Source organism: Fukomys damarensis, unplaced genomic scaffold (genome assembly GCF_012274545.1).
Source record: "Fukomys damarensis isolate Sample0158 unplaced genomic scaffold, DMR_v1.0_HiC HiC_scaffold_22, whole genome shotgun sequence".
NCBI lineage: Eukaryota > Metazoa > Chordata > Mammalia > Rodentia > Bathyergidae > Fukomys > Fukomys damarensis.
The window spans coordinates 26,747,650-26,770,409 of NW_022900934.1; the positions used below are offsets into that span (position 1 = coordinate 26,747,650).

At 41.2% G+C, this 22,760-nt stretch overlaps 1 protein-coding gene and 1 pseudogene across 1 annotated transcript; both read left to right on the top strand.

The window, feature by feature from the left end:
• Window positions 1–1,887: 1,887 nt before the first annotated feature.
• Defb124 (defensin beta 124) lies at window positions 1,888–4,173 on the top strand. The gene is made up of 2 exons (XM_019208078.2): window positions 1,888–2,228; window positions 3,922–4,173. The coding sequence occupies exons 1-2, from the start codon at window positions 2,165–2,167 to the stop codon at window positions 4,077–4,079; spliced, it is 222 nt and encodes a 73-aa protein (XP_019063623.1). The 5' UTR covers window positions 1,888–2,164; the 3' UTR covers window positions 4,080–4,173.
• Window positions 4,174–10,217: 6,044 nt separating this feature from the next.
• On the top strand, window positions 10,218–15,988 carry LOC104865146 (annotated as a pseudogene).
• Window positions 15,989–22,760: the final 6,772 nt, after the last annotated feature.

Consider the following 22,760-nt stretch of genomic DNA (forward strand, 5'->3'; position numbering starts at 1 on the left):
CCGGGGTCCCTGAGCTGAGGCCTGGGCTGTGCTGAGTCTGTTCCGAACCCAGAGCCTCCCTCCTCCAGTCTTCCCGACCTGGAGAAGGCAGTGTTGGGGTAGGGGTCGAGAGATAGGGGCGCGGGGCTCTGGGTTTCTGGGTCTGGATTCCCCTCTGCGTCTGCATCGGTCCAGTCCATGAACCCGGAATGCCAGATTCAGGCCTCACAAAAACCACACTGACCCGGAATGCCAGATTCAGGCCTCACAAAAACCACACTGCAGTACTGGCAGAAGGGTTCAGGAATCTGTGTTTAAATAAAACAAGTGCCAGCCGGGGCATGGTGGCGCATTTCTGTAATTCCAGCACTTGGGAGACTGAGGCAAGAGGATTGCTGTGAGTTCGAGACCAGCCTGAGCTATATAGTGAGTTCCAGGTCAGTCTCAACTATATAGTGAGACCCTGTCTCAAGAAACAAAACAAAACAAAATAATAAAATAAAACAAGTGTCCCAAGTGATCCTGATGCAAATAGCTCGCAGACTCCACTTTGAGAAACTCTGCTTTGGCTGGAGGATCAATTTTGGGCAGTATCTTGGGGAAAGAAAACAGGGGAAGCCTGCACCGCAGAGTTCTGAATACAACATCTGGTTCTGGTGCCATTCATCCATTTGCTGATTCAGTTGAAGATTGGCCGAGCCTGAGTCTCAGGTCTTTCTGCCTTTCAACCTAAAGATCTGTGAGAGTGGATGAAAGGTCTTGATCTTCGTAGAAGAGAGGCTGGCTGTAGGGCTTGGCTGTGTTGGCTTTAGGTGGGGCCAGGATCCAGTTTTGAGTAGGAGGTTACTCTTTACCTCTTGATGGATTGGGGTGCTTAAGTGTGTGGGGTCCAAGGAGACCAGGCTGTACCTGTGGGTGGAGCTCATTGTCATGGCTGAGGGGGTCCAGAGGTCTACCTTGGGACGGCTCCCACAGCTCAGCCCCGGAAGGTCTTAGGGGAAGATGCTGATGCCCCAGGCACCTGGCTTCCTGCCAGGGCTTGGCCTTCTGAGCCCGTCCTTCCCACCTACACAAGGGGTGGGTGTGGTATAGCACCCTTGGGTGTCTGGCAGTGAAATGATGCTTCCAGGCCTGCTCTGCCAGTCAGATGCTCTGTGAGCCAAGACAAACTCTTCTCCTTGGGTTTCAGTTTCTTTATTTAAACCTGTAATCTGAACAGGCTTGCTAAGCACAATCCTGCTAAAAATACATTTGGTTGCCTATAATACAAAAACCTGAATTTGGTGCTTGAGTTGCATGATGCTCTGGCTCCTGTTCTTTCCACCTTAGGAAACCTTGCTCTGCCCATGCCTCACTCTTTTAGACAGTTTCTTCTGCCTGTGATGCCTTTCTCCACTCATCTCACACGCAACTCAGATAGCTGTGTACCAGACTCGATTCTAAGCTCCAATCCTGTAGTATCTTAGTGGTCCTCAGGCCTCAGTGGTGCATGAGAATCACCTGGATGGCTTATGGAGAAATCCACTCTCTAGAAATTTTGATTCCTAAATTTGGTGTAGGACTGGACAATTTGCAATTCTAGCAGGTCCAGGAGCTTACTGGTTTCAGAGCCTCACTTTGAGAACTGTTGCATCATTTCATTTAATTTTTTGCATGAGATAGCTATTACTGTTTGAGCTACATACTCTTCCCAGTTTTAGAGTGGGTCTAAACACATGCTTGCTTGGCCCCATCTTCTTGGCATTAGGAAGGGAAATATCCATTTACTTCCCTTGCAAAGGCATTATTTGATAGACCACACCCTGGGTCTCAGGACAGTTAAGTGACTTGTCTTAGGTCTTATAGCCCTTAGGAGGAGATGCAGGGAACGATCGAGGCCTTCCTTCCATCAAGGGACTTCTCATTCTCTCTCCTATGGATGAAATGTCTAGCTTTTGCCCCAGGCATTTCTTCAGAAAATGCAGCCTCCAGCTTTGGAGCTAGGCAGCCTCTGGCAGGTGCAGCTGCTGACTGAGATCTTGAGAAACCTCGGGACTACACTGCCTCATCCTCCCACTCAGTTCTGCTGCCCACGGCCCTGCCTTCATTTGCAGCCCCATAAAGGCCAGGCAGCAGGTAGCTGGGCTCAGCTACTCCCTTGGTCCTTCACCTTTGGAGTTTTCTCTGCTGCCTCCATCAGAACCCCATGGCCATGACACAGCTGCTTCTGCTCATCGTGGCTCTCCTGGTCCTGGGCCACGTGCCACCAGGTAACCTCCCCTCTGTGTGTGTGTGCGCTGTGTGCATGTGTAAACTGAGGAATGGGCTGTCAGGCCCCGGAACACAGTAGGGCCTAGGTCAGCTTTTAAATTCTGGCTCCACCAATGACTTGATGGGCAGCTTAAAGCAAGTTGCTGAATCAGCCTGCACCTGCCTGTTTCCTGGTCTGTGAAATGGGATTCTCTTAATATTCATTCAAAAACATTTATTATGTGTCCAGCACTATTAGGATTGCTGGGATTTGACAGTGAAAGAAAAATAAAATCTTTGCTTTCATGGAGCTGACATCTTATTTGGCAGAAATAGAAAAGAGACAGCTAAATATAGAATGTGTCAAGTGATAACAAATGTTAGGAATAAAGGCAAGGTAAGGGGCTCAGCAGCATGTGTGGGTGGGGAATGGGAAGCTGATCAGGTGGACAAGGAAGGCATCTCAATGGGCTCTTTTTTTAAAGTTTATTTTGGAAAATATTTCTAGTGTATCTGAAAATAGAATAATATAATGAACAAGACTTCTGTTTTGTTTGTTTTTGCAATACTGAGAATCCAACCCAGAGGTGCTCTGTTACTGAGCTACACCCCATCCTTTTTGCTTTTATTTTGAGGCAGGGCCTTACTAAATTGCCCAAACCACCCTCAAACTTTCAGTCTTTCTGCCTCAGCCTCCCAAGTAGCTGAGATTACAGGTGTTTCTCACCATGCCTAACTCTGTTTGTGTGTGTGTGTGTTTGTGTGTTGAGATCAAACCCTGAGCCTTGCACATGCTAAGCACATTCTCTACCTCTGAGCTGTAACCTTAGTCCCCAAAGGCAAGTTAAAAATGTTTTTATTATGGAAACATTTAAATTTATGCAAAAAAGGGAATAATGTAATGATGGGAGTTTTGAAAATAAACTTTCTTATTTTAGAAAATTTCAAACAGTTATGAAAAATGGTATAAATATTCTCTATGCACTTATTTCCCAACCAGAACACTTAGGGACTTGAACCGATCTAGTTTTGTTACTTCCTCCATCTCCTCATCAGCCAGTTATTTGTAAGTATATCCCACTGATCATATCACTTTGTTTAAAGTGGGTCTGAGCAAAGTTCTGAATCAGCCAAGGACACAGAGAGATTGTTCTAGCAGGTAGGAACAGCAAGGGCAAAGGGCCTGAGGCCAGAAGGGTGAGAGCCATTGTTCGAGGAGCCATGGAGGCCAGTGTGGCTGGAGTAGGGAGTGCAAATCAAGTGTGGGATGCCAAGTCTTGGACACCCAGAGGAAAATAACAGCTCTGGGGTCTTGGGCTGCCTGGAAGTTCAGTTGTGATGTCTGCTGGAGTAGTCAGAATGGGGACTGGCCTGACCTGGGAGTCAAGGGCTTGGGTTCTATTTCCAGACTCATCACTTAGCAGCAAATGCTCTTGAGCAGGTCCTCTTCTTTCTTTACTTGGAAAGTGAGTTTACCTTTAGAAAGTAATCTCTAACTTGTAACCAGGGGTCTAACCTGTGATCTGTGGGATAACCAGGACTGAAATCCGTAGTCTAAATTGTAACTGGAACTCTTATCTATGGTCAGCAGTCTAACAAATGACCAGAAAGAACCTATGCCTAGCGTGGCTTCACCAGAGCCCTAACTTGTGATCAGTGGTGTGACATGAAACTGCTGTGCTTCTCTGTGATCTGTGGTCTTCCTTTACACAGGGAGAACTGAATTCAAACGGTGCTGGAAGGGCCAAGGGACCTGCCGGACGTACTGTACAAAACAAGAATCCTTCATCCACCTGTGCCCGGATGCGTCCCTGTGCTGTCTCTCCTACATGTTCCGGCCCTCGCGTCCCCCCATGCCTGACAATGAGTAGCTGCTTCTGGACCGAGCACCCTTGCTCGCCAATGAAATACAGGCTGCCAAATTGCTTTTTGTTCAGCTCTCCTCTGCACAGGGATGGGAACAAAGTCCAGGGTGTGGGAGAGATGGTGGGTGGAGGGAGGGAAGGTGCCCGGAGAGAGTAGGTATTATTACTATTGTAAATGGTTCCGGTCCTGGCCAAGTCCAACTCTGGAACAAATTACTTAACCTCTGTAAACCTCCTCTGCCTCTTCATCCATAAAATGAGGATAATTATAATAGGAGAAGATTAGGACTTTATAGGAGGAATTCAAAAAACAAGGCTGAGTTCACAAGGAGTCAATAATAGCAATAGTCAATAGTAATAATGAGTTGGTAATGTAAGAGTTAATACTAATGGAGTCAGCAATGAGCATCTGGCATCAGAATGAGACAGTATGTTGGGTTTGAATGGTGTCCCTGTTGAGAGCGGGAGGATTTTTCTATGCCCCTTGCCTCCTGTTTTAGCACTTAGAATTTCATGAAAGCAATTTTCACACAAGCAGAAAGCAGCATTAGAGGGAACTGTGCCCCTTCCAGGCCTGTGGCTCCATGCATGGGACAGGAAAACAGGGAGAAATGTGAATAGAGTCAGGAGGTAGACAGACAGATATGTGGTTTGACTCCCCTGCTTTCCTTAGGATTGCATTTCTGAAAAAACAAGAAGCAATTAGCACATGAAAAGAAATTTAGAGATAGATAGCCACTGTGTCAGGGTAAGCAGTGCTGCATTCTCCCGGGTCACAGTACAACCACTAAGCCTTCAGGTCTCATAGCTTGTTTAGAGCAGGGAAGGGTTGGTTGGGGATGCCACACCTTTTGTGAAGAAGGCCAATATTTTCTCTAGACCCCACCCCCAACAGATTTTTCTCACTTTTCTGGGGCCATAGCTGTGTCCCATGGCCACTGTTGGTGTAAGAGGGGTTTTGCTTTTCCAGCCTCTGCCCATCTTTTCCTTGGAAAGTAGCGCAGAAAAAGGCAAGAATGTTGGATAAGTTGAGGACCATCAAGCCCTTTTGTCCACTATCCTTTGAATTTTTAAAAAATTTCCGTTTTTTGTTTTTTGGTATCGGGGATTGAACTCGGGACCATGTGCTTATGAGGCAGGTGGTGGAAACACTGAGCTAAATCCCTGGCCCTTGTTTGTTTGTTTGTTTGTTTCTTTCTTTCTTTCATTTTTTTGGTACCGTGGATTGAGCTTGGGCCCTTGCACTTGCAAGGCAGGTGGCAGAACCATTGAGCCAAATCCCTGGCCTGTTCACTGTCCTTCAACAAGATACTTCCCAGCAGAAGGGGTGCTGATGTGGTGGCAGGAGCGGTTTTGGAGCCACCTGCTATGCCAGGTGCTAATCCCTTAGTTTCTGGTCTGAGAAGAACTTCTGATGTGGCAGAGGCAGCTGGAACAGAGGAAGGAGCTTCCAAGGGGCTTGGGAACAACTATTTATCAACCAGGATGTGGCACTGACTGGCCCCGAGCACAAAGCGAGCCACCTAGGTAGCACTGCTCCCCTTCCTCCCTTGGTTCCTGGGTGGTCCAGGTGCCAAACTGAGAGCCAGGGTTCATGGTGGGAGTGGAGGTGTGGCTAGCTAAGAACCCCGAGAGGCCAAGAGAGCTGTGTGAGCACTATGAGATATGAACCTGGTGTTATCATTAGGCTTTGAGGAGTCAGAGAGACCAAACCAGCTCGCTAGCAGCCAGATGTAGCTGGAAAGCCAGTGTGTGTTCTTAGTGCCAGGCCCAAGCCCCACCCAGACCCCAGCAGATGGCAGCCAGCACCAGGCCAGGCAGCTGCCTCACCCTTTCCCAGCTGCTGTATTTGGGAGGGTTGAGTGGGGAGGAGGAATCTGAAAGTCTGAGGAATCACAGTGAAGAGAGCAAACCTCTTTGAATCCAGGAAATCCCAAGTGAATGTTTAAATTAGTGGATCGCACCGAGTCTCAAACTGGATTGAAATAAACTTAGTTCTGTACTCTGACACCTCCCACTTAGTTGCGGGAAAGAATAAAACAGCCAGGTTTTCTGAGGCTTAGAGGTAGTGTGTGAGAATTTGTGACTTTCTTGCAGTGAAGGTTCAAGTTCACACCCCAGCTCTGTGACATACATACAGGCCACAGGCCACAGGCCACAGTCCATGGGGCTAGGAAGAGTCACTAAGTATGATGTTATGTTCCTTCTCTGCAAAGTGGCATCATGACGTCCTGTAACGGGGCAGCTCTGGGTTGGAGATCACTGGGCACCTTGTAAGTGCTCAGTAAATGCAAGGGGCTACAATTGCTGGTGAGCAAAGGAGCAGCCACCGACCACCTTCTCTGTGTAATTCCACTTTCCTGTGGAAAAGTCACGGGAGTAGGACAAAGAATTCCCGTAAATCTTTAAGCTAGTTTTCCCAATTTTACCTCATACGTGTGCCTTTCTCTCCTTTTACATACATACAAATATACTAAAAATATAATGTACAACTTTTCTCAACTGCTTTGAAAGTAAATTGCAGATGTGATATCCCTTTATAGCTAAATATTTCAGTGGGTTTTTCTAAAAACAAAGAACACACACACACACACACACACATACACACACATACATATATATTTAACTTGAAGTGATCCTCTGGCCTCAGCCTTCTAAATTCTGAGACTATGGGTGTGCAACACTGCACCTGACTTCAAAGGCATTTTCTTATATAACCATACACAATATGATTATAAAATCAGGACACTGACACTCCGAATTTATGTAAATTTCACTCTATTTCAGTGAAATCCTTTATAGCAGAAGAAAATCCCGGAAGCCTGCATTGAATTCAGTTGCTTTGTTTATCTCCTTTAATCTGGAATAAGTGCCTGGTCTTTCATGACAGTGACAGTTTTGGAGAGTCCAAGGCAGTTATTATGTGGAATGTCCTTCAGTTTGAGCCTGCCTGGCCTTTCCTCATGACTGGATTCACTCTCGTGTTTTTGGCAGATGCACGACAAAATGATGCTGTTGTGTCTTGCAGTGTGTCATGTCAGGGACAGCCATTGGACTTCTGAGGGCAGAAGCCAAGACAAACAGGCTCAATCATTTTCTAAAATTTAAACCTCTAATGGGACATGTGCTTAGGCATTTCCCACCCACTGGTCTAACAGACCCTCAGCTAAGCCCCACCCAAACTCCTAAGTCGCAAGGGCACACTCATAAGCCAAGGAGCCATGCCAGTTCTAGGGTGGAAGGACGCTCAAAATTCCTCACAGATGAAGTTTACCAGCCCAGAGAAAGAGGGTGACTGTCCAAGGCCACACAGCTTCTGGAAGATAGAACCAGGACTTGGACTCAAATCTCTGGACTTTGAGTCAAAGCTGTTTCCGAGAAAGAATGATAGCCACGCACTGGTAGGACAGGCCAGTGTGAAGGGGACACCCCTTGTCACTGGAGGTGTACTGGGTAGGCCATGTGGGTGACAGAGGCTGGAGAAGGGGTTCTTGTTCTGGATCACACTTAGAAGTTACTATTCCTGGGCCGGGGATTAGCTCAGCGGATCGGTGGCCTGCCTCGCAAGCACAAGGAACTAAGTTCGATTCCCGGTGCCAACAAAAGAAGTTACTATTCCAGATTTCTGACTCTACTAAAAGAGTCACTGAATGGCCAAGATGATAACATCAGTTACCCTTCAGCAGGTACTAATCCCTGTCCCCACATTGGCGCACTCAGTTCTCACAGTCACTCGAAGTGAGCGTCTTTGCCTTTTCTTTAAGGCAGCTGAGGTGCTGAGCAAGAGGTGAAGAGGTGAAGCTGACTCTTCCCCATCCTGCAGACATCCGATTTTGTCTCTGGGTCATTCTTGTTTGTACTTAAAAATAACGTTTTTTTCTTTTTTAAGTAGCTGTTTTCCTTTTATTTAAAAGGCCATCTCTATTCAAAATTGATGGTAAAGTCAGAAATGTGATTCATTCATTTATTTCTTGGCTTGAAGTTGGGAGTCAACTTTCATCAGTAAGATAGATGGTAGCCAAGTTGATTTCTGTCTCCTACCAGAAACCTTGCAATTACATCAGTTAAGAAGAGTTAACCATGTCAATTTCTCTTTCAGAATTGCTCAAAGAAATGTCCAAGTTCTCTTAAAACACAAATGCCTACTGGGTAAAAGTGTGGCTCCGTGGTAGTGTACCCGCTTAGCATCCTTGAGGCCCCGGGTTCAATCTTCAGTATCAATTCATACCAATCAGACACAACATGTACATACAAGCCTGCAAAAAGGGATATAAAAAATTGACTCCCTTGAAGACAAGCAGTATAAATCGCCTTGGTAATAGAACATATTATCAGATGTGAGAAAATAAAACACTTTGGCAACCTTCTCTGCTTGTCCTCATAACAATTCTGGGAGAAAAGTGAAGTAGGGATGACTATTTCCTTTTGAAGAGGACAAAGCAGGCTCAGAGAGATTCAGTCATTTTAGAGTCCCGCTGCTGGTTAGTGGAAGAGAGGGATTTCTTTCCATGTCTCCAAATTGCCCTCAACACGCTCACACAGTCAGCCATTAATAGCCACGGATTCAACCGACCACATATCAAAATATTTGAAAAAAATTGCGTCTACAGAGAACATGGACAGACTTATTTTTTCTTGTCACTAGTCCTTAAACAGTGTTATATAACAAATATCCACATAGCATTTTCATTGCAGTAGATATTGTAAGTAATCTAGAAATAATTTAAAGTATGCAGGATGATTTATGTAGGTTATGCACAAATATTATACCATTTTATATAAGGGATTTGAGCATCCATAGATTTTCTTATACAAAGGGAACACTGGGACCAATCCCTCCTGGATAACAAAAGAGTACTGTACTCTGGTTTTAGTGGTAAAACACAAAAATCACGAAGAAACAATGCCCTGCACACAGCAGGGACTCCATTAATACCTATCGGTGGCGGCAGCAGTGGCCCCAGCGTTGGTTATAGTGGCAATGACATGGCAATGGCGACGATGATCATGAGGATAGAGAGCACAGGCTCAGGAGACCGGAAGTGACGAATGTTAGGGCGGTTCCCCCGAGTCCCATCCGTACCGGTCCGTCTGTGCAGCCATCATGGAAGTCACGGCTCTTCCTGCACCTTCCAGTCTTCTCTCAAAACCTCAGTAAAAGTGAGGGTCTGTGCTCTGGACAGCAACACTGCGCAAGGGGTCCTCCAGGAACTGCTGCACACGACAGTTACATTCTCCCTACATAATATATGTTCCTTGAAAAAAATTAAAATAACAGAGGATACATAGGAAAACTAAAATCGCCAGCATTTTCACTATACAGAAATACAAATTTAAAAATATGTAAACAGTGACTTACAAATAGAATGGAACCAAACCATAAATATTTTGTGTTCTGGCCATTTTACTCATCAGTATATCATATCATAAAAAATTCCAGATATGCTTATTTTCCCAAGAAGAGTTTTAGTTTTGATGTTGGGGATCAAACCCAGAGATTTGTGCATGGTGGGCAAGCACTGGACCACTGAGCTACATCCCCAGTTCCCCAAATAAGATTTTAAAAACTAAGATGCCTCCTGAAATTTCTTTTAAAAACTTCCAATTTTTTTTTCTGTACAGGGCATTGCACTCAGGACCTTGAACTTGTGAGGCAGGCAGAGAGTCACTGAGCTAAATCCCCAGCCTAAAACTTTCAATTTTTATAACATGAGTAATATGTTTAAAACACATGGATGGAAACTATAGGTAAGCCTCAGAATAATACTCTTTCATAATCCCTGCTAGCATCTTGTCTTCGTGCGCACGAAGCAGGAAAGCAAGGGGTTGCAACAAAGGCTGTTGCAGGGTAGGACTGGTCAGACTTAACACCTATCCCCACCCCTGCCTCAGCATTTCCAGTGTTCTGTGGAACTGCAGATTATGTTAGAGAGAGGTGCAAGTCTGAGAGCCAGGCAGCAATCACATAAGGCTCAACTTACCTTTGGAAAGCTTAGGAAGGGTCTTTTTGGAGACTAACATACATAGGGAGCTTCCCTTCCTCAGTGGAACAGATCACCTTCCTCTAGTGATACACTAAGGGTGGGTCATGTTTAGGGGCTGCTTTTATGAAAAATAAATATCTTCCCACAATGGAACAGCACAATGAAATACGGTGCACGTACTGCCATGTGCTTTCCTGGCACAGGAAATCATGTACTTCTCATTTCCCACTCACTCAGGCTCTGGCTTAAGCAGAGATTCCTTCAGTTTATCTGCTCTGTCCCTTCTGTCACTTTTCATATTTGCAAAATATAGATGTGACAAAGGACATATATATTTGCAATAATCTTAGTTGCCTTATAGAAAAGGCAGAGATACTAATATCTTTTGAGAATTAAGTGAGATAAGGTAGGTAAAGTGATTGATACTTACTAAAGTATAACTGATATAATAGCCATTCCATTATGTGACAAACATATATTGCAGATATAATATACGCATTATATTATATTTACAATATAAAATGAATGCTTACAAATCAACGAGAAAAATAATACAATAATAGGGGGAAATATTTAAGCAGACATTTTATGGCCAGTAAGTCCATGGAAAAATGTTCAGTGTCATTAGTCATCAGGAAAACGCAAATTAGAGCCACAGTGTGAAACCATACACACTCACCAGAGTGATTAAAATAGGAAGATTGACCACAGCAAGTTTGGTGAGGATGCAGAACAACTAGAATTGCTGATAGGAGTGTGACACAGAGGAGCACTTTGGAGAAAGAGCTTCAAAGTCACCTATCAAATTAAGTAGCTGTAGGTCTATATGAAGATTTTTCTATTAATGTTTATGTCAGTCTATTCATAACAGCTTGTAAATGGAAGCAACACAAATGTCCTAGAGGTGATGGATGGACTGAGTTATAGCCATGCACTACTTTACAATACTATTCAATAAGCAGCAATAATTTACTGGTACACGTATCATGAATCCAGAAACTATGTTAAGTGAAAGGAGTCAGACACAAAGGAGCACATACTAAACTACCCTGTTTACATATTTCAGAAAGGCAAAACTAAGGTGACTTAAAAGTTAAAAAAGAAAAAAAGAGCAGGGAGTTTAGCTCAGTGGTGCCAGCCCCTGCTTCGCAACTTCAAGGCTCTGAGTTCGATACCCCCCAACCAAAAAAATTTAAAACACCAACCGTTTAATCCCCCAGTTATTATTTTCTTACATGTCTTTCTTCTGATTACATGCAATTGAATTTGGGTAAATTATCTGTGCTCACTCTGCAGCTCCATTTCTCTCACAATGAATAGATAACCCAGGGAGACAATTTTTTTCCAGGACTGTGTTAATGGTTATATTTATGAATTTCAAGGGAAGATACTGCCCTCTAGGGGTTATTTGGGGAATTTGCTAGGAGGCGTTCTTTCCCTTTCTTCCTCCCTTCCTCCCTCTCTCCCGCCCTCCTCTCCTTTCTTCCTTCCCTTATGCCTTCTTTCCCCACATAACCCCCACCCCCTGCAGCGGGGATTGAACTCAGGACCTAGTGCTTGCAGGGCAGGTGCAGTGCTACTGAGCTGCATCCCCCGCCGAGAAGCATTTTTGATTGTTATTCCTCTACTGAAATTTAAGGGGGTTGGGAACTAGGGGACATACAAATTGCTTTGGAAAATGAAGTGTTGATCTGTTTCCCAAAGTTGTAAGTGAGAAACCCTTTTATCATTTTCTGAGCCCAGAATTAAGGCCATTTTGCAAATATTTTTTCCCTTTGGCTTTTAAAAAAGAACAATTTTATGGGTACACTTTTGATATACGTAATGATCACATTCATCACAGGGACTTGTATATAATATATCTTGATTCTTCCTTTTTCCCCACTCTCCTATTCTCCCTTTACCCTCTCTTCCCCTCCTTTTTTTTTTTTTTTTTGGTACCGGGGATCGAACCCAGGACCTTGTGCTTGTGAGGCAGGCAGCAGAACCACTGAGATAAATCCCTGGCCCTTCCCCACCTCATTTATAAAAGTTTTGTTTCCATTATTTCCTTCTATTTCCCCTTTCCCTTCCTTTCTTTCCCTCTCCTCCTCCCTTGTTCCCTTCCCATTTCAACACTTTCTTCCTACTTTCCAATATGTATCATCCATTGTAGCCTTTATTTACCTTGTCGGTTCCTCACACTAGACATAATGTGATATTTAAACAGACATGTCAGATTTATTTTACTTAAAAGTATGGTCACAAGTTGCATCCATTTATTTAAAAATGTCTCAAGTTTATCCTTCTTTATGGCAGAGTTGTATTCCTTTGTATACAAAAATCACATTTTCTTTGTCCATACATCCATATTTGTGCATCTGAGCCGTTGCCAAGATTTAGCTATTAAAAACTGTGCTGCTACATACATGGGTGTGCATATGGCACTGTGGTATGATGCTTTTAATTTTTTCAGGAAGACACCAAGAAAGGTAATAGGTGGGTCAAGCTGAACCTAATTTTTTTTTTTTTTTTGGACCAGGGATTGAACTCAGAACCTTGTGTTTGCAAGGCAGGTGGCAGAACCACTGAGCTAAATCCCCAGCCCCTAGTATTAGTTTTTTGAGGAATCTCCATATTGATTTCCATATTGGTTATATCAATTTACACTCCCACCAACAGTGGAGAAGGGCCCCCCCCCAGCCTTGCCAGCATTTGTTACTGATTAATTTCTGGCCATTCTTTCTGGAGTGAGATGGAATGTCAGTGATTTTTTTTCTAATATAATTCTGTGGGTTATCTCTTCATTCTGTTGGTGATTTTTTTTTTTTTTTTTTTTTTTTTTTTTTTAAGAATGAACTCAGGTCCTTGTGCTTGCAAGGCAGGCCACTGAACCACTGAGCTAAATCCCCAGCCCTGTTGGTGATTTCTTTTGCTGTGCAAAAGCGCCCCCCCTTTTTTTTGCTGTGCAAAAGCTTTTTAATATGATGGGATGTTGATTCTTTGTAGAATTTCCTGTGTGATTGGGGTTTTGTTCATAAAATCTTTGCCTACACATACATCTTTAAAGGTTTTACCTATTCTATCTTTCAGCAGCTTAAGTGTTTGTTGCTGTTGTTGTTTTTGTACTGGGGATCGAATTCTGGTCCTTGTGCTTGCAAGGCAGGTGCGGTACCACTGAGCTAAATCCCCTGCCCTTGTTTGCTATTCTTATTCCTTTTATTTCTTTTTCTTGTCTAATTGCTCTGGCTAATGTTTTCAGAACTATATTGAGTAGGATGGTGATAGTGGGCATTCTTGTTTTATTTCTGATTTTAGAATGAAAATTTTCAGTTTTTGACCATTTAGTATGATGTTGGCTGTTGGTCGTTATAGATTTTTTTTTATGAGATTGAATTTAAGACCTTCTATTCCAATTTTCTGAAGGTTTAAAAAATTAAGAATGAGTGTTGGACTTTGTTAAATGCTTCTTCTGCATCTATTGAGATGGTCTTGTGGTTTTTGTCCTTGGGTCTGCTAATGCGGTGCATTACATTTAGTGATTTGTGTATGTTGAACCATCCCTGCATCCCTGGGATGAATCCAACTTGGTCATGGTGTATGATATTTTATTTTTTTGTGCCAGGGTTTGAACTTGGGTCCTTGCGCTTGTAAGGCAGGTAGCAGAACCACTGAACTGAATCCCTGGCCCCATGGTGTATGATCTTGATGATTTGTTGCCTTCTGTTTGCCAGTATCTTTTTGAGGATTTTTGAATCTATGTTCATTAAAGAGATTGACCTGCAGATCTCTTTTTTTTAGTTGGCTCCTTCTCTGGTGTTTGTATTGGAGCAATGCATGCTTCTGGGAATGAGTTTGGGAGTATTGCTTCCCTTTCAATTTCATTAAAGACTTTGAGGAGAAGTGGCATTAAATCTTCTCTAAATTTCTTGTAGCATACATTAGTGAATCCATCAAAACCTTGGCTTTCTTTTGTTGGTAGTTCTTAAATTACTTCTTCAATTTTATTAACCATTATTGTGTTATTTAGAATCTTTATGTCTTCTTGATAATTGGTATCAATTTGGTAATTCATATGTATGTAGGGATTTGCCCATTTCTTCTGTTTACATCTTATGAGAGTACAGGTTCTTGAAGTAGTAGGTATTGATGATCTTCTGGATTTCTGCAAGTTCCACTGTGATTTCACTCTTTTCATTCACAGTTGCATGGATTTAAGTCTTTGGTTTCCCTTTTAAGAATAAGGTTGGCTAAGCGGGCCTCAGCTCCACCTCGCCAGGTTCGCATCCTGGCCTCCAGTGGGAGGAGGAGGGGCCGCTGCCCGCCCGCCCCTTGGGGCTCTTTGTTTCGCGGCTGGAAGGGTGCCTGCCCCAGGGTAGAGGCTGCTGGCCTCTTGCTCGATCAGGCGCTTCCTAGGCTGGAGATCCTGGCGTAGGAAAACTTCTGGAAGTAGCGCTTAGACGTTAAGTAAGTGAGTCGAAACAGGTGATAATGGAAATTCTTACTACGGACAAGGTCATCCCATGAAACCTCGTAGAATCCGCATGACTCATAATTTGCTGTTAAATTATGCTTACACAGAAAAATGGAAATATATAGGCCTCACAAAGCCATGGCCAAAGAAATGACGAAGTACCACAGTGATGAGTATAACAAATTTCTACGGTCCGTCTGACCACATAACATGTCTGAGTACAGTAAGCAGATGCAGAGATTTAATGTTGGGGAAGATTGTCCAGTGTTCGATGGATTCTGAATTTTGTCAGCTCTCCACTAGTGGCTCAGTTGCTGGGGCTGTGAAGTTAAACCGGTGACAGAATGGCATGGCTGTTAACTGGGCTGGCAAATTACAGCATGCAAAAAAAAAAAAAAAAAAAAAAAAATTCTGTTATGTTAATAATACTGTGCTTGCCATCCTTGAATTGCTAAAGTATCATCCGAGAGTCTTGTATATTGATATAGATATCTATCATGGTCATGGTGTTGAAGAAGCTTTTTATACAACAGATCGCACAATGACTGTTTCATTCCATAAGTATGGGGAGTACTTTCCTGGCACAAGAGACTCGAGGGACATTGGTGCTGGGAAAGGCAAATACTAAGCTGTCAATTTTCCAATGAGAGATGGTATAGATAATGAGTCTTATCGGCAGATATTTAAACTTATTATCTCAAAAATGATGGAAATATATCAAGCCTAGTGCAGTGGTTTTGCACTGTGGTGCAAACCCTTTATCTGGTGGTAGGCTTGGTTGCCTCACTCTCACAGTCAAAGGTCATGCTAAGTGTGTGGAAGTTGTAAAACCTTCTAACTTGCCGTTACTGATGCTTGGGGGCGGTGGAAATATAATCCGTAATATTTCTCGCTGTTGGACATACGAGACTGCCACGGCTCTGGATTGTGAGATCCCTAACGAGTGGCCATATGATGATTATTTTGAATATTTTGGACCAGACTTCAAACTGCATATTAGTCCTTCACACATGACAAATCAGAACACTCCAGAATGTATGGAAAAGATAAAGCAGTGTTTATTTGAAAATTTGTGCATGTGACCTCATGCACCTGGTGTCCAGATGCAAGCTACCCCGGCAGATGCTGAGGGCAGTGAGGACAGTGGCAATGAAGATGGTGAGGACCCAGACAGGAGGATTTCTATTCAGGCATCAGATAAGTGGATAGCTTGTGACGAAGAATTCTCAGATTCTGAGGATGAAAGGGAAGGAGGTTGTAGAAATGTGGCTGATCATAAAAAAGGAGCAAAGAAAGCTAGAATTGAGGAAGACAAGAAGGAAATGGAAGACAAAAAAGCAGATGTAAAGGAAGAAAATAAATCGAAAGACAATAGTGGTGAAAAAACAGATACCAAAGGAGCCAAATCAGAACAACTTGAATTGGAGAGTCTTCCCGATTTTAGAAAATCATTAAATATCAAGGAAACATTGGAATGAAAACTTTTCTTTTTGAAAACTTTGAGCTTCATTTTATATTACTTTGGCATGGGCTGTATTTATTTTCAAAATGGCCTTTTTTGTTTTGTTTTTCTTGGCAAGTTTTATTGTGAGTTTTTCTAATTATCAAGCAAGATTTTCTTTTCTCCACCATGCTTTATGTGATAGTATTTAAAATTGATGTGATTTATTATGTCCAAAACTGATCTGTTAAAGTAATTGGCCTTTCTGAGCTGATTTTTTCCATCTTTTTAAATTATCTTTATTAAAAAATTATACATTGATGGTTATAACTGATATGTATTGACTTATCCTTATCATATTATTTTCCTATAGTTGGTTCCCTTTCTTTCTCCTGTTTAATTGCTTACCTTGCCTGGTTGATTCATTCCACTGGGATTTTTTTTTTTTTTTTTTTGGTACCAGAGATCAGGTCCTTGAGCTTGCAAGGCAGGTGGCGGAACCACTGAGCTAAATCCCCAGTTCCATTGGGATTTATTGTCTTTGTGTGTGTGTGTGTGTGTGTGTGTGTGTGTTTCCTAGAAGGTCCTTCAAAACATTTTAGAGTGCTGGTTTGGTGATAATGGATTTCTTCAGGTGTCCTTTACCATGGAAACACCTCATTTCTCCATCAATTTTGAAAGATAATTTTGCAAGGTACATCAATCTGGGTTGGAGGTTGTTTCCTTTTATTTTATTTTTTTATTCATTTATTTTTGGTACTAGAGATTGAAGTCAGGACCTTGTGCTTGTGAGGAAGGTGGCAGAACCACTAAGCTAAATTCCCAGGCCTGTTGTTTCCTTTTAGAGATTCAAATACTTCAAGCTCTTCTTGATTTAAGGGTTTGTGTTGAGAGGTCTGCTGGGATTCTGATGGGCTTTCTTTTATAGGTGATTCTTTTCTTTTTCTCTAACAGCTTTTAATATTCTGTTCTTGTGTTGAATTTCTGGAGACTTCAGTATTTTATGCCCTGGTGTAGTTTTTTGTTTTTTGTTTTTTTCTTCTGATCATGGATGATTGGAATTCTGTATGCCTCACTTATTTTCATGTCAAATTCTTTTTCTATGCTTGGGTGGTTTTCTGCCATTATTTCTGTGAACAGGTTTTTTTATGTCCTTTGTGTTGTCTTCCTATTTTTCATTGATTCTGATCAATCTTAAAGTACTCTTTGCATCATTTAGCAACTGTTGGATTACTTTTTTGTGGCCCCTTGCTATTTTTAAGAAGTCTTTCATTTGAAGAATCACTAACTGCAAATTTATCTTATAGATTTGATATTCTGTCTTAACATTGGTTGATTCTGCTGTGTGTAGTTTCAATAGAACTTTTATTCTCTTGGACATCTGTCTAAATCTATTTTATGGAATTTAGTTCTTTCTTATATTGGGCATTCATAGTTTTCATCACTTTCCTAAACTCCTCTATTTTAAAAAATCTGTATCTAGATTCACTAACCATTTCCTTCATTAATGCTCATTGTCTCTTTAGTTATCTGTGAAATTGTTTCTTAAAGGTACAAGATCCCAATGATGAATGTAACTGTGTTTATCTAAAATGTACCAATAAAAACATAAAATACAAATTAAGAAAAATTGTTTCTGATTTATTTTTTTTCTAGAGATGCATTCATCTGCTTTGTTACTTCTGCTGCTACCATTTCTGAAAGTTCAGCTGGGTGTCTTTTGATTTCTTCTACTTCAATTTCCCCTGGATTTGCCTAGGGGGAGCTACAGGTCTGAGTTTACATCTTGCTTCCCTGTTTTATCATTTTCTATTTTTAATTTGTTTTCTGCATTGACACATAAATTGGTTAAGATAGGTAGCTTTATTGCTAGCATCGAGAACTTCCTCAGGAAATGACTACTTTTCATAGATGTCTTCTAGGTGTAGCTCACTTTTGGCTTTTGAATCTGTCCCAAAATCTTGCCGCTTCAATTTATTAGGGAAGAGAAGTTGTTGCCTTTTTGGGCTAACAGCCAGTTCTTTGCTACTGGAGTATGGTATTATGCATGACCCCAGGACAACCTCGGTATTGGCATATAAGCAAGAATACCTGATCACAACTATTTCACCTTGGGTAATGTAGTACAATCAACAATAACAATAGCATCAAACACAGACTGGAAAATAACAAACTGTGATAACAATAATAATTTGCCCCTTTTAACCATAGGTACAAGATTTATAGTTATATAACAAAATATAAACCCAGAAATTACATACTGTAAATATCCCCTGAAAAGAATGATTTTACCCTTATGAAAGAAAAATTAAAAGGGGAATGAGTTGAAAAATAAAGAAATACAATAAAAGAAAGAGATTAGAGGCAAGATGCAGAACAAAGGAAGCTTTAGGAAAAGCTTTAGGAAACTGGTAAAGAAGCCAGGAGGGAAAGAATGAAGGAAAAAATAAGAACAAAAACTAAATAAACAAAAAACCTAGAAGCAATGTTTACATTCACGAAAAACAAAAAAGAGAAGAAAAAAAAGCAAAGGAAAAAAGAGATTATCTGTGATTTCAAGGCTGTGGTTATCTTCTTGAGTCTAAAGTTTTCTGGTATTGTCCAATTCAGGGCACGTCTCCACTGGCACAGAGAGACAAAGGAGGAAGTGTCCAAATTAGTGCTGGATGTTCTCAGCAAGCCTGCAATAGCTATAGGGTGGAATGCTGATTCTGGTGCTTTCACCTCCACAGAAGTTCAGGCAGATTCTGTCTTCTAGTTGTGGAGTTGGAGCCTGAGTTACTCATCCTACAACATTGTAGGTGTCTCTTGCCAGTCTGATCTTGGCTCCCTGACCCTGGATATCTCCTGAAGTCACTGGGAGCCCTGAGATGAAGTCAACCAATGGCTGCTCCAAGTCAATTGGCTCCACCCTAAAATAGCTTCTGGCCAAGCACCCTCTCCAGGAGATGCTTGGACTGGAGCCACTCACAAGCTGTTGTAGCTCACAGCATCCACTGCCCCAATCTACTGGTGTGTTTCTCCCTAGCAGCTTGTGGAGTCAGACACTGTCATTGTGTCTTTGTAGATTTGAGCCTCTGCTGTCAATTCATGAGCTAGATAGTAGTCAGGGAGAAAGAGCAGCTTGCCACCTTATTTTTCTGTATGGAGGTCTGTCTCTTCACTTTCCCTGTGGACTCCAATTCTCCCTTCAGATCTTTTCTGGGTTCCGGGCTTCACCTCTCTCCCTCTTTGCTTCCCCAAGTTGTTATATTCCAGTGTTTAGATTCTGAATTTCAGAGAGGCTGATTTGCTGCTGTTCACTGCTTCACCATCTTCCCAGAAGTCTTGCAAGTATTATTATTATTATTTTTAGTATATGTGCTGCCAAAGAGTGCCCTTTGAGAATTTTTTGACAACTGATTTTTTTCTAGAGTGAACCTATTGTGTAAATCATGGAGCAATAAGATTTCATTCTGGTTAGAATTGTACCCAAGCTTTTCACAATTTTGGAAACCCAGGATGTGCATAGTAGAGTTTGAGTTCCACTTATATGCACCCCTTTGGGTCTGTATTTGTAGTGGCTGCACTCATGTAATATTTAGGTATAAGATATATTTCATTTTGTCTCTACTGCATTTACATTTTGAAATATATGTTACAAAATTGTTTATTTCCCCTTGTTTTTAGTATATAATTAGGGATTAATTTGAGTTTTCTTTAAGTAAGGACAGGTTTAAAATATTATTACTAACCTGTCGAGTTCTTTCCCATACTTTGGAAAGTTTTCTATGAACTTTTACTATTTCGTGTTTGCTGTCCTCCAATTTCTCTCTAACTCCATCCACTTAGCCATAGGTTAGTCTTCTTAGAATCATGTAGTAGATGTTGGATGATTTTTTATCGCTCTGTTATTGTGTTTAAGTTTTCTCCCAGAATGTGATCATTCCATTTTCCCTTAATTTCTAAACTCCTATGTTCATAAAGGTTATTTCTGCTCTTTATGAATTCAATAGAATTCTTTATCTCTGGGATTTCTATTTGACATCTTATTGTGGACTGTATTTCTGAGGTAAATTTGTCATTCATTTTTTAAGCTATTTTGGTCAGTTCTTCCAAATTTTATGTTTCTCTCATATCCATTTTGGTCAGTTAGCTTGACAGCTCCATTATGTTTTGAGTTACACCATCTTTGAGCTTGATGAATTTCTTTGCTTCTTCTTTAATTATTTCACACAGCTAATCTATCTGGTGTTTAATTACCCATTGGTGCCCCTTTGATCTGCTTTGGGAGAATTAGGAGTCTTTGAATGTATTTTGTTACCTTTTTGTAAAATTTTATGTTCCTATTTGTGTGTGTATACTGAGGGTTGATGTCAAACAGAGTGAAAATAATTTGTTGTTGATATGAATAACTCTTTAGTAAGAGTCTGTATTCCAGTGATGAGTTCTTGGCCTTATTTGTCAAGTGGTATTTTTTTATCACTAACCTACTCAACTTAATTTGTTGGACGTTGTCACTGTATTGTAAGGAGAGAATTTCTATAGGTTCTAAGGCATATAAAAATCCAGCCATATATCCGTTCATAATAAGATTACAACCAATAAGATTACAATACAGTCATCCAGGTAGTATTGATTAAATGGAGGTCAAATGGGGGAGCAAGTGATGTAGAAAGCATACAGGATTTTCAGTAAGGGTGGAGGTCAGGGATATTTCCTGGAAAGACTGGGCTAAGACCTTGGCCTCTTACCCACGTGATTGAAGCCTACTTAGAATATCAATCACTGCTATTTATCCCCAGGAAAAGCACAATGGTATAGTAGTTGCTCTCCTTTTACAATTCTGGTCCTCAGTGACTGTGTCTTGACTGTCCTCAATGTTGGCTCTAGCAGCACAATTTTTAAAAAGTGAAAACTTGGAAACAGTCCAATTGCCCATCAACTGATGGCTGGATAAAGAAAATGTGTTTTTTTTTTAACGAAATGGAATATTACTCAGCCATAAAGAAGAGAAACTAGAGACATTTATAGCTAAATGGATGCACATTGAGGCCATACTCTTAAGTGAAATAAATAGAACACACATGTGTAAATACCTAATAGTTTCTCTGGTGTGAGAAGCTGAAAGTATAAATGAGGATCAAAATTTATAATAGATAATGTGAATGAAATAGGAAGTCCAAACAGGAGGGGAAGGGGAAGTGGGGAAAGGACAGAAGGAAAATAAATAAATATGAGAAAAAGAAACAAAGTCTTTGTAAATAGGGAGAGGTGTATGAATTGAAGGGAGGTCAATGAAATGAGGAAAAAATAAGAACCAAGATATATGTAAAAGTACAAACCACCTCATGCCCACCTTGTAATTTTCCATTGGGTCTTATAGTTTTGCCCACTTTGTACCTGCCTCACCACATGGCTTTGCTGTATAAAACATCTTTGAAAAGTGGGGCGAATGGGCAACCCACTTTCTGGTCCCCCTTCTGTCTCTCTTAGACAGAAGCTTTCTTTCCCTCAATAAATTTTTCATACTCTTAAAAAAAAAACTGTGCTGCTATAAACATGGGTGTGCAGATATCACTGTGGTATGATTCTTATAATTCTTTTGGGAAAGATGCTTAGCAAGGGAATAGCTGGGTCAAATGGGACCTCTTATTCTAGTTTTTGAAGTTATTTTTTAAGTTTTGTTTTTTGTACCAGGGATTGAACTTGGGTCTTTGCGCTTGCAAGGTAGGCCACCAAACCGCTGAGCTAAATCCCCAGCCCCTTTAAATTATTTTTAAAAGTTGTTTCCATGTTGATTTCCACAGTGGTTGCACTGGTCTGCACTCCCACCAACAATGGAGAAGGGTTACTTTCTCCCCACAACCCTGCCAGCATTAGTTATTGGTTGATTTCTTGATAGCAGTCATTCTTTTTGGAGTAAGATGGAATCTCAGTGTTGTTTTCATCTGCATCTCTTGAATGACTAGTGTTGTTGAACACACTTCATATGTTTATTTGCTGCTTCTATTTCTTTGTCTGAGAAATCTCTGTTCATTTCAGATGCCCGTTTTTGAATTGGGTCTTTGTATTTGGGGGTCTGATTTTTTAAAGTTCTTTATATATTCTAAATAGTAGTCCTTTGAGGAACAGCTGGTAAACATTTTTTCCCACATTCTAGGTTGTCTCTTGGTTCTGCTGGTGGTTTCTCTTGCAGTGCAGAAATTTTTTAATAAGATGAGATCCCAGTTGTTGATTCTTTGTTCTAGTTCCCATGCTACTGAGATTTTGTTCATAAAGTCTTTTTGTATGCCAGTGTCTTCAAGAGTTCTACATAAACTATCTTCCAGGAAGTTTAGTGTTTCTGTTTTAATATTTAGATGTTTGATCCACTTTGATTTTAGTTCAGTGCATGGTGAAAGATATGGGCCTAGTTTTAATCTTTGGCAGGTTGAAATCCAGTTTTTCCAGCACCATTTATTAAAGAGGATATCTTTCCTCCAGTGAGGATGTTTGACTCCTTTTTCAAAGATGAGGTGGCTGAGTGTGTCTGGTGTTGTTTCTGCATCTTTTAATCTATTCCATTGATCCTTGGGTCAGTTTCTTTGCCAGTACCATGCTGTTTTCATCACAGTGACTTTGTAGTATAGTTTCAAGATGGGGATTGTGACATCCCCTGTCATATCTCTGTTGCCTAGAATTGCTTTTACTATTCTAGGTCTCTTCTGGTTCCAAATAAATTTTTGGATTGTTTTCTCTAGTTCTGTAAAGTATACTGTTGTGATTTCAATTGGGATTGCATTGAATCTATATAGCAGTTTTGGAAGTATGGCCATTTGCACTATATT

Bases quoted from the DNA above. Each gene is read 5' to 3' on its own strand.
- Defb124 (XM_019208078.2), top strand. From the start codon at position 2,165: ATGGCCATGACACAGCTGCTTCTGCTCATCGTGGCTCTCCTGGTCCTG. The intron at 2,229-3,921 runs GTAACCTCCCCT...TCCTTTACACAG, and splicing joins CCTGGGCCACGTGCCACCAG to GGAGAACTGAATTCAAACGG.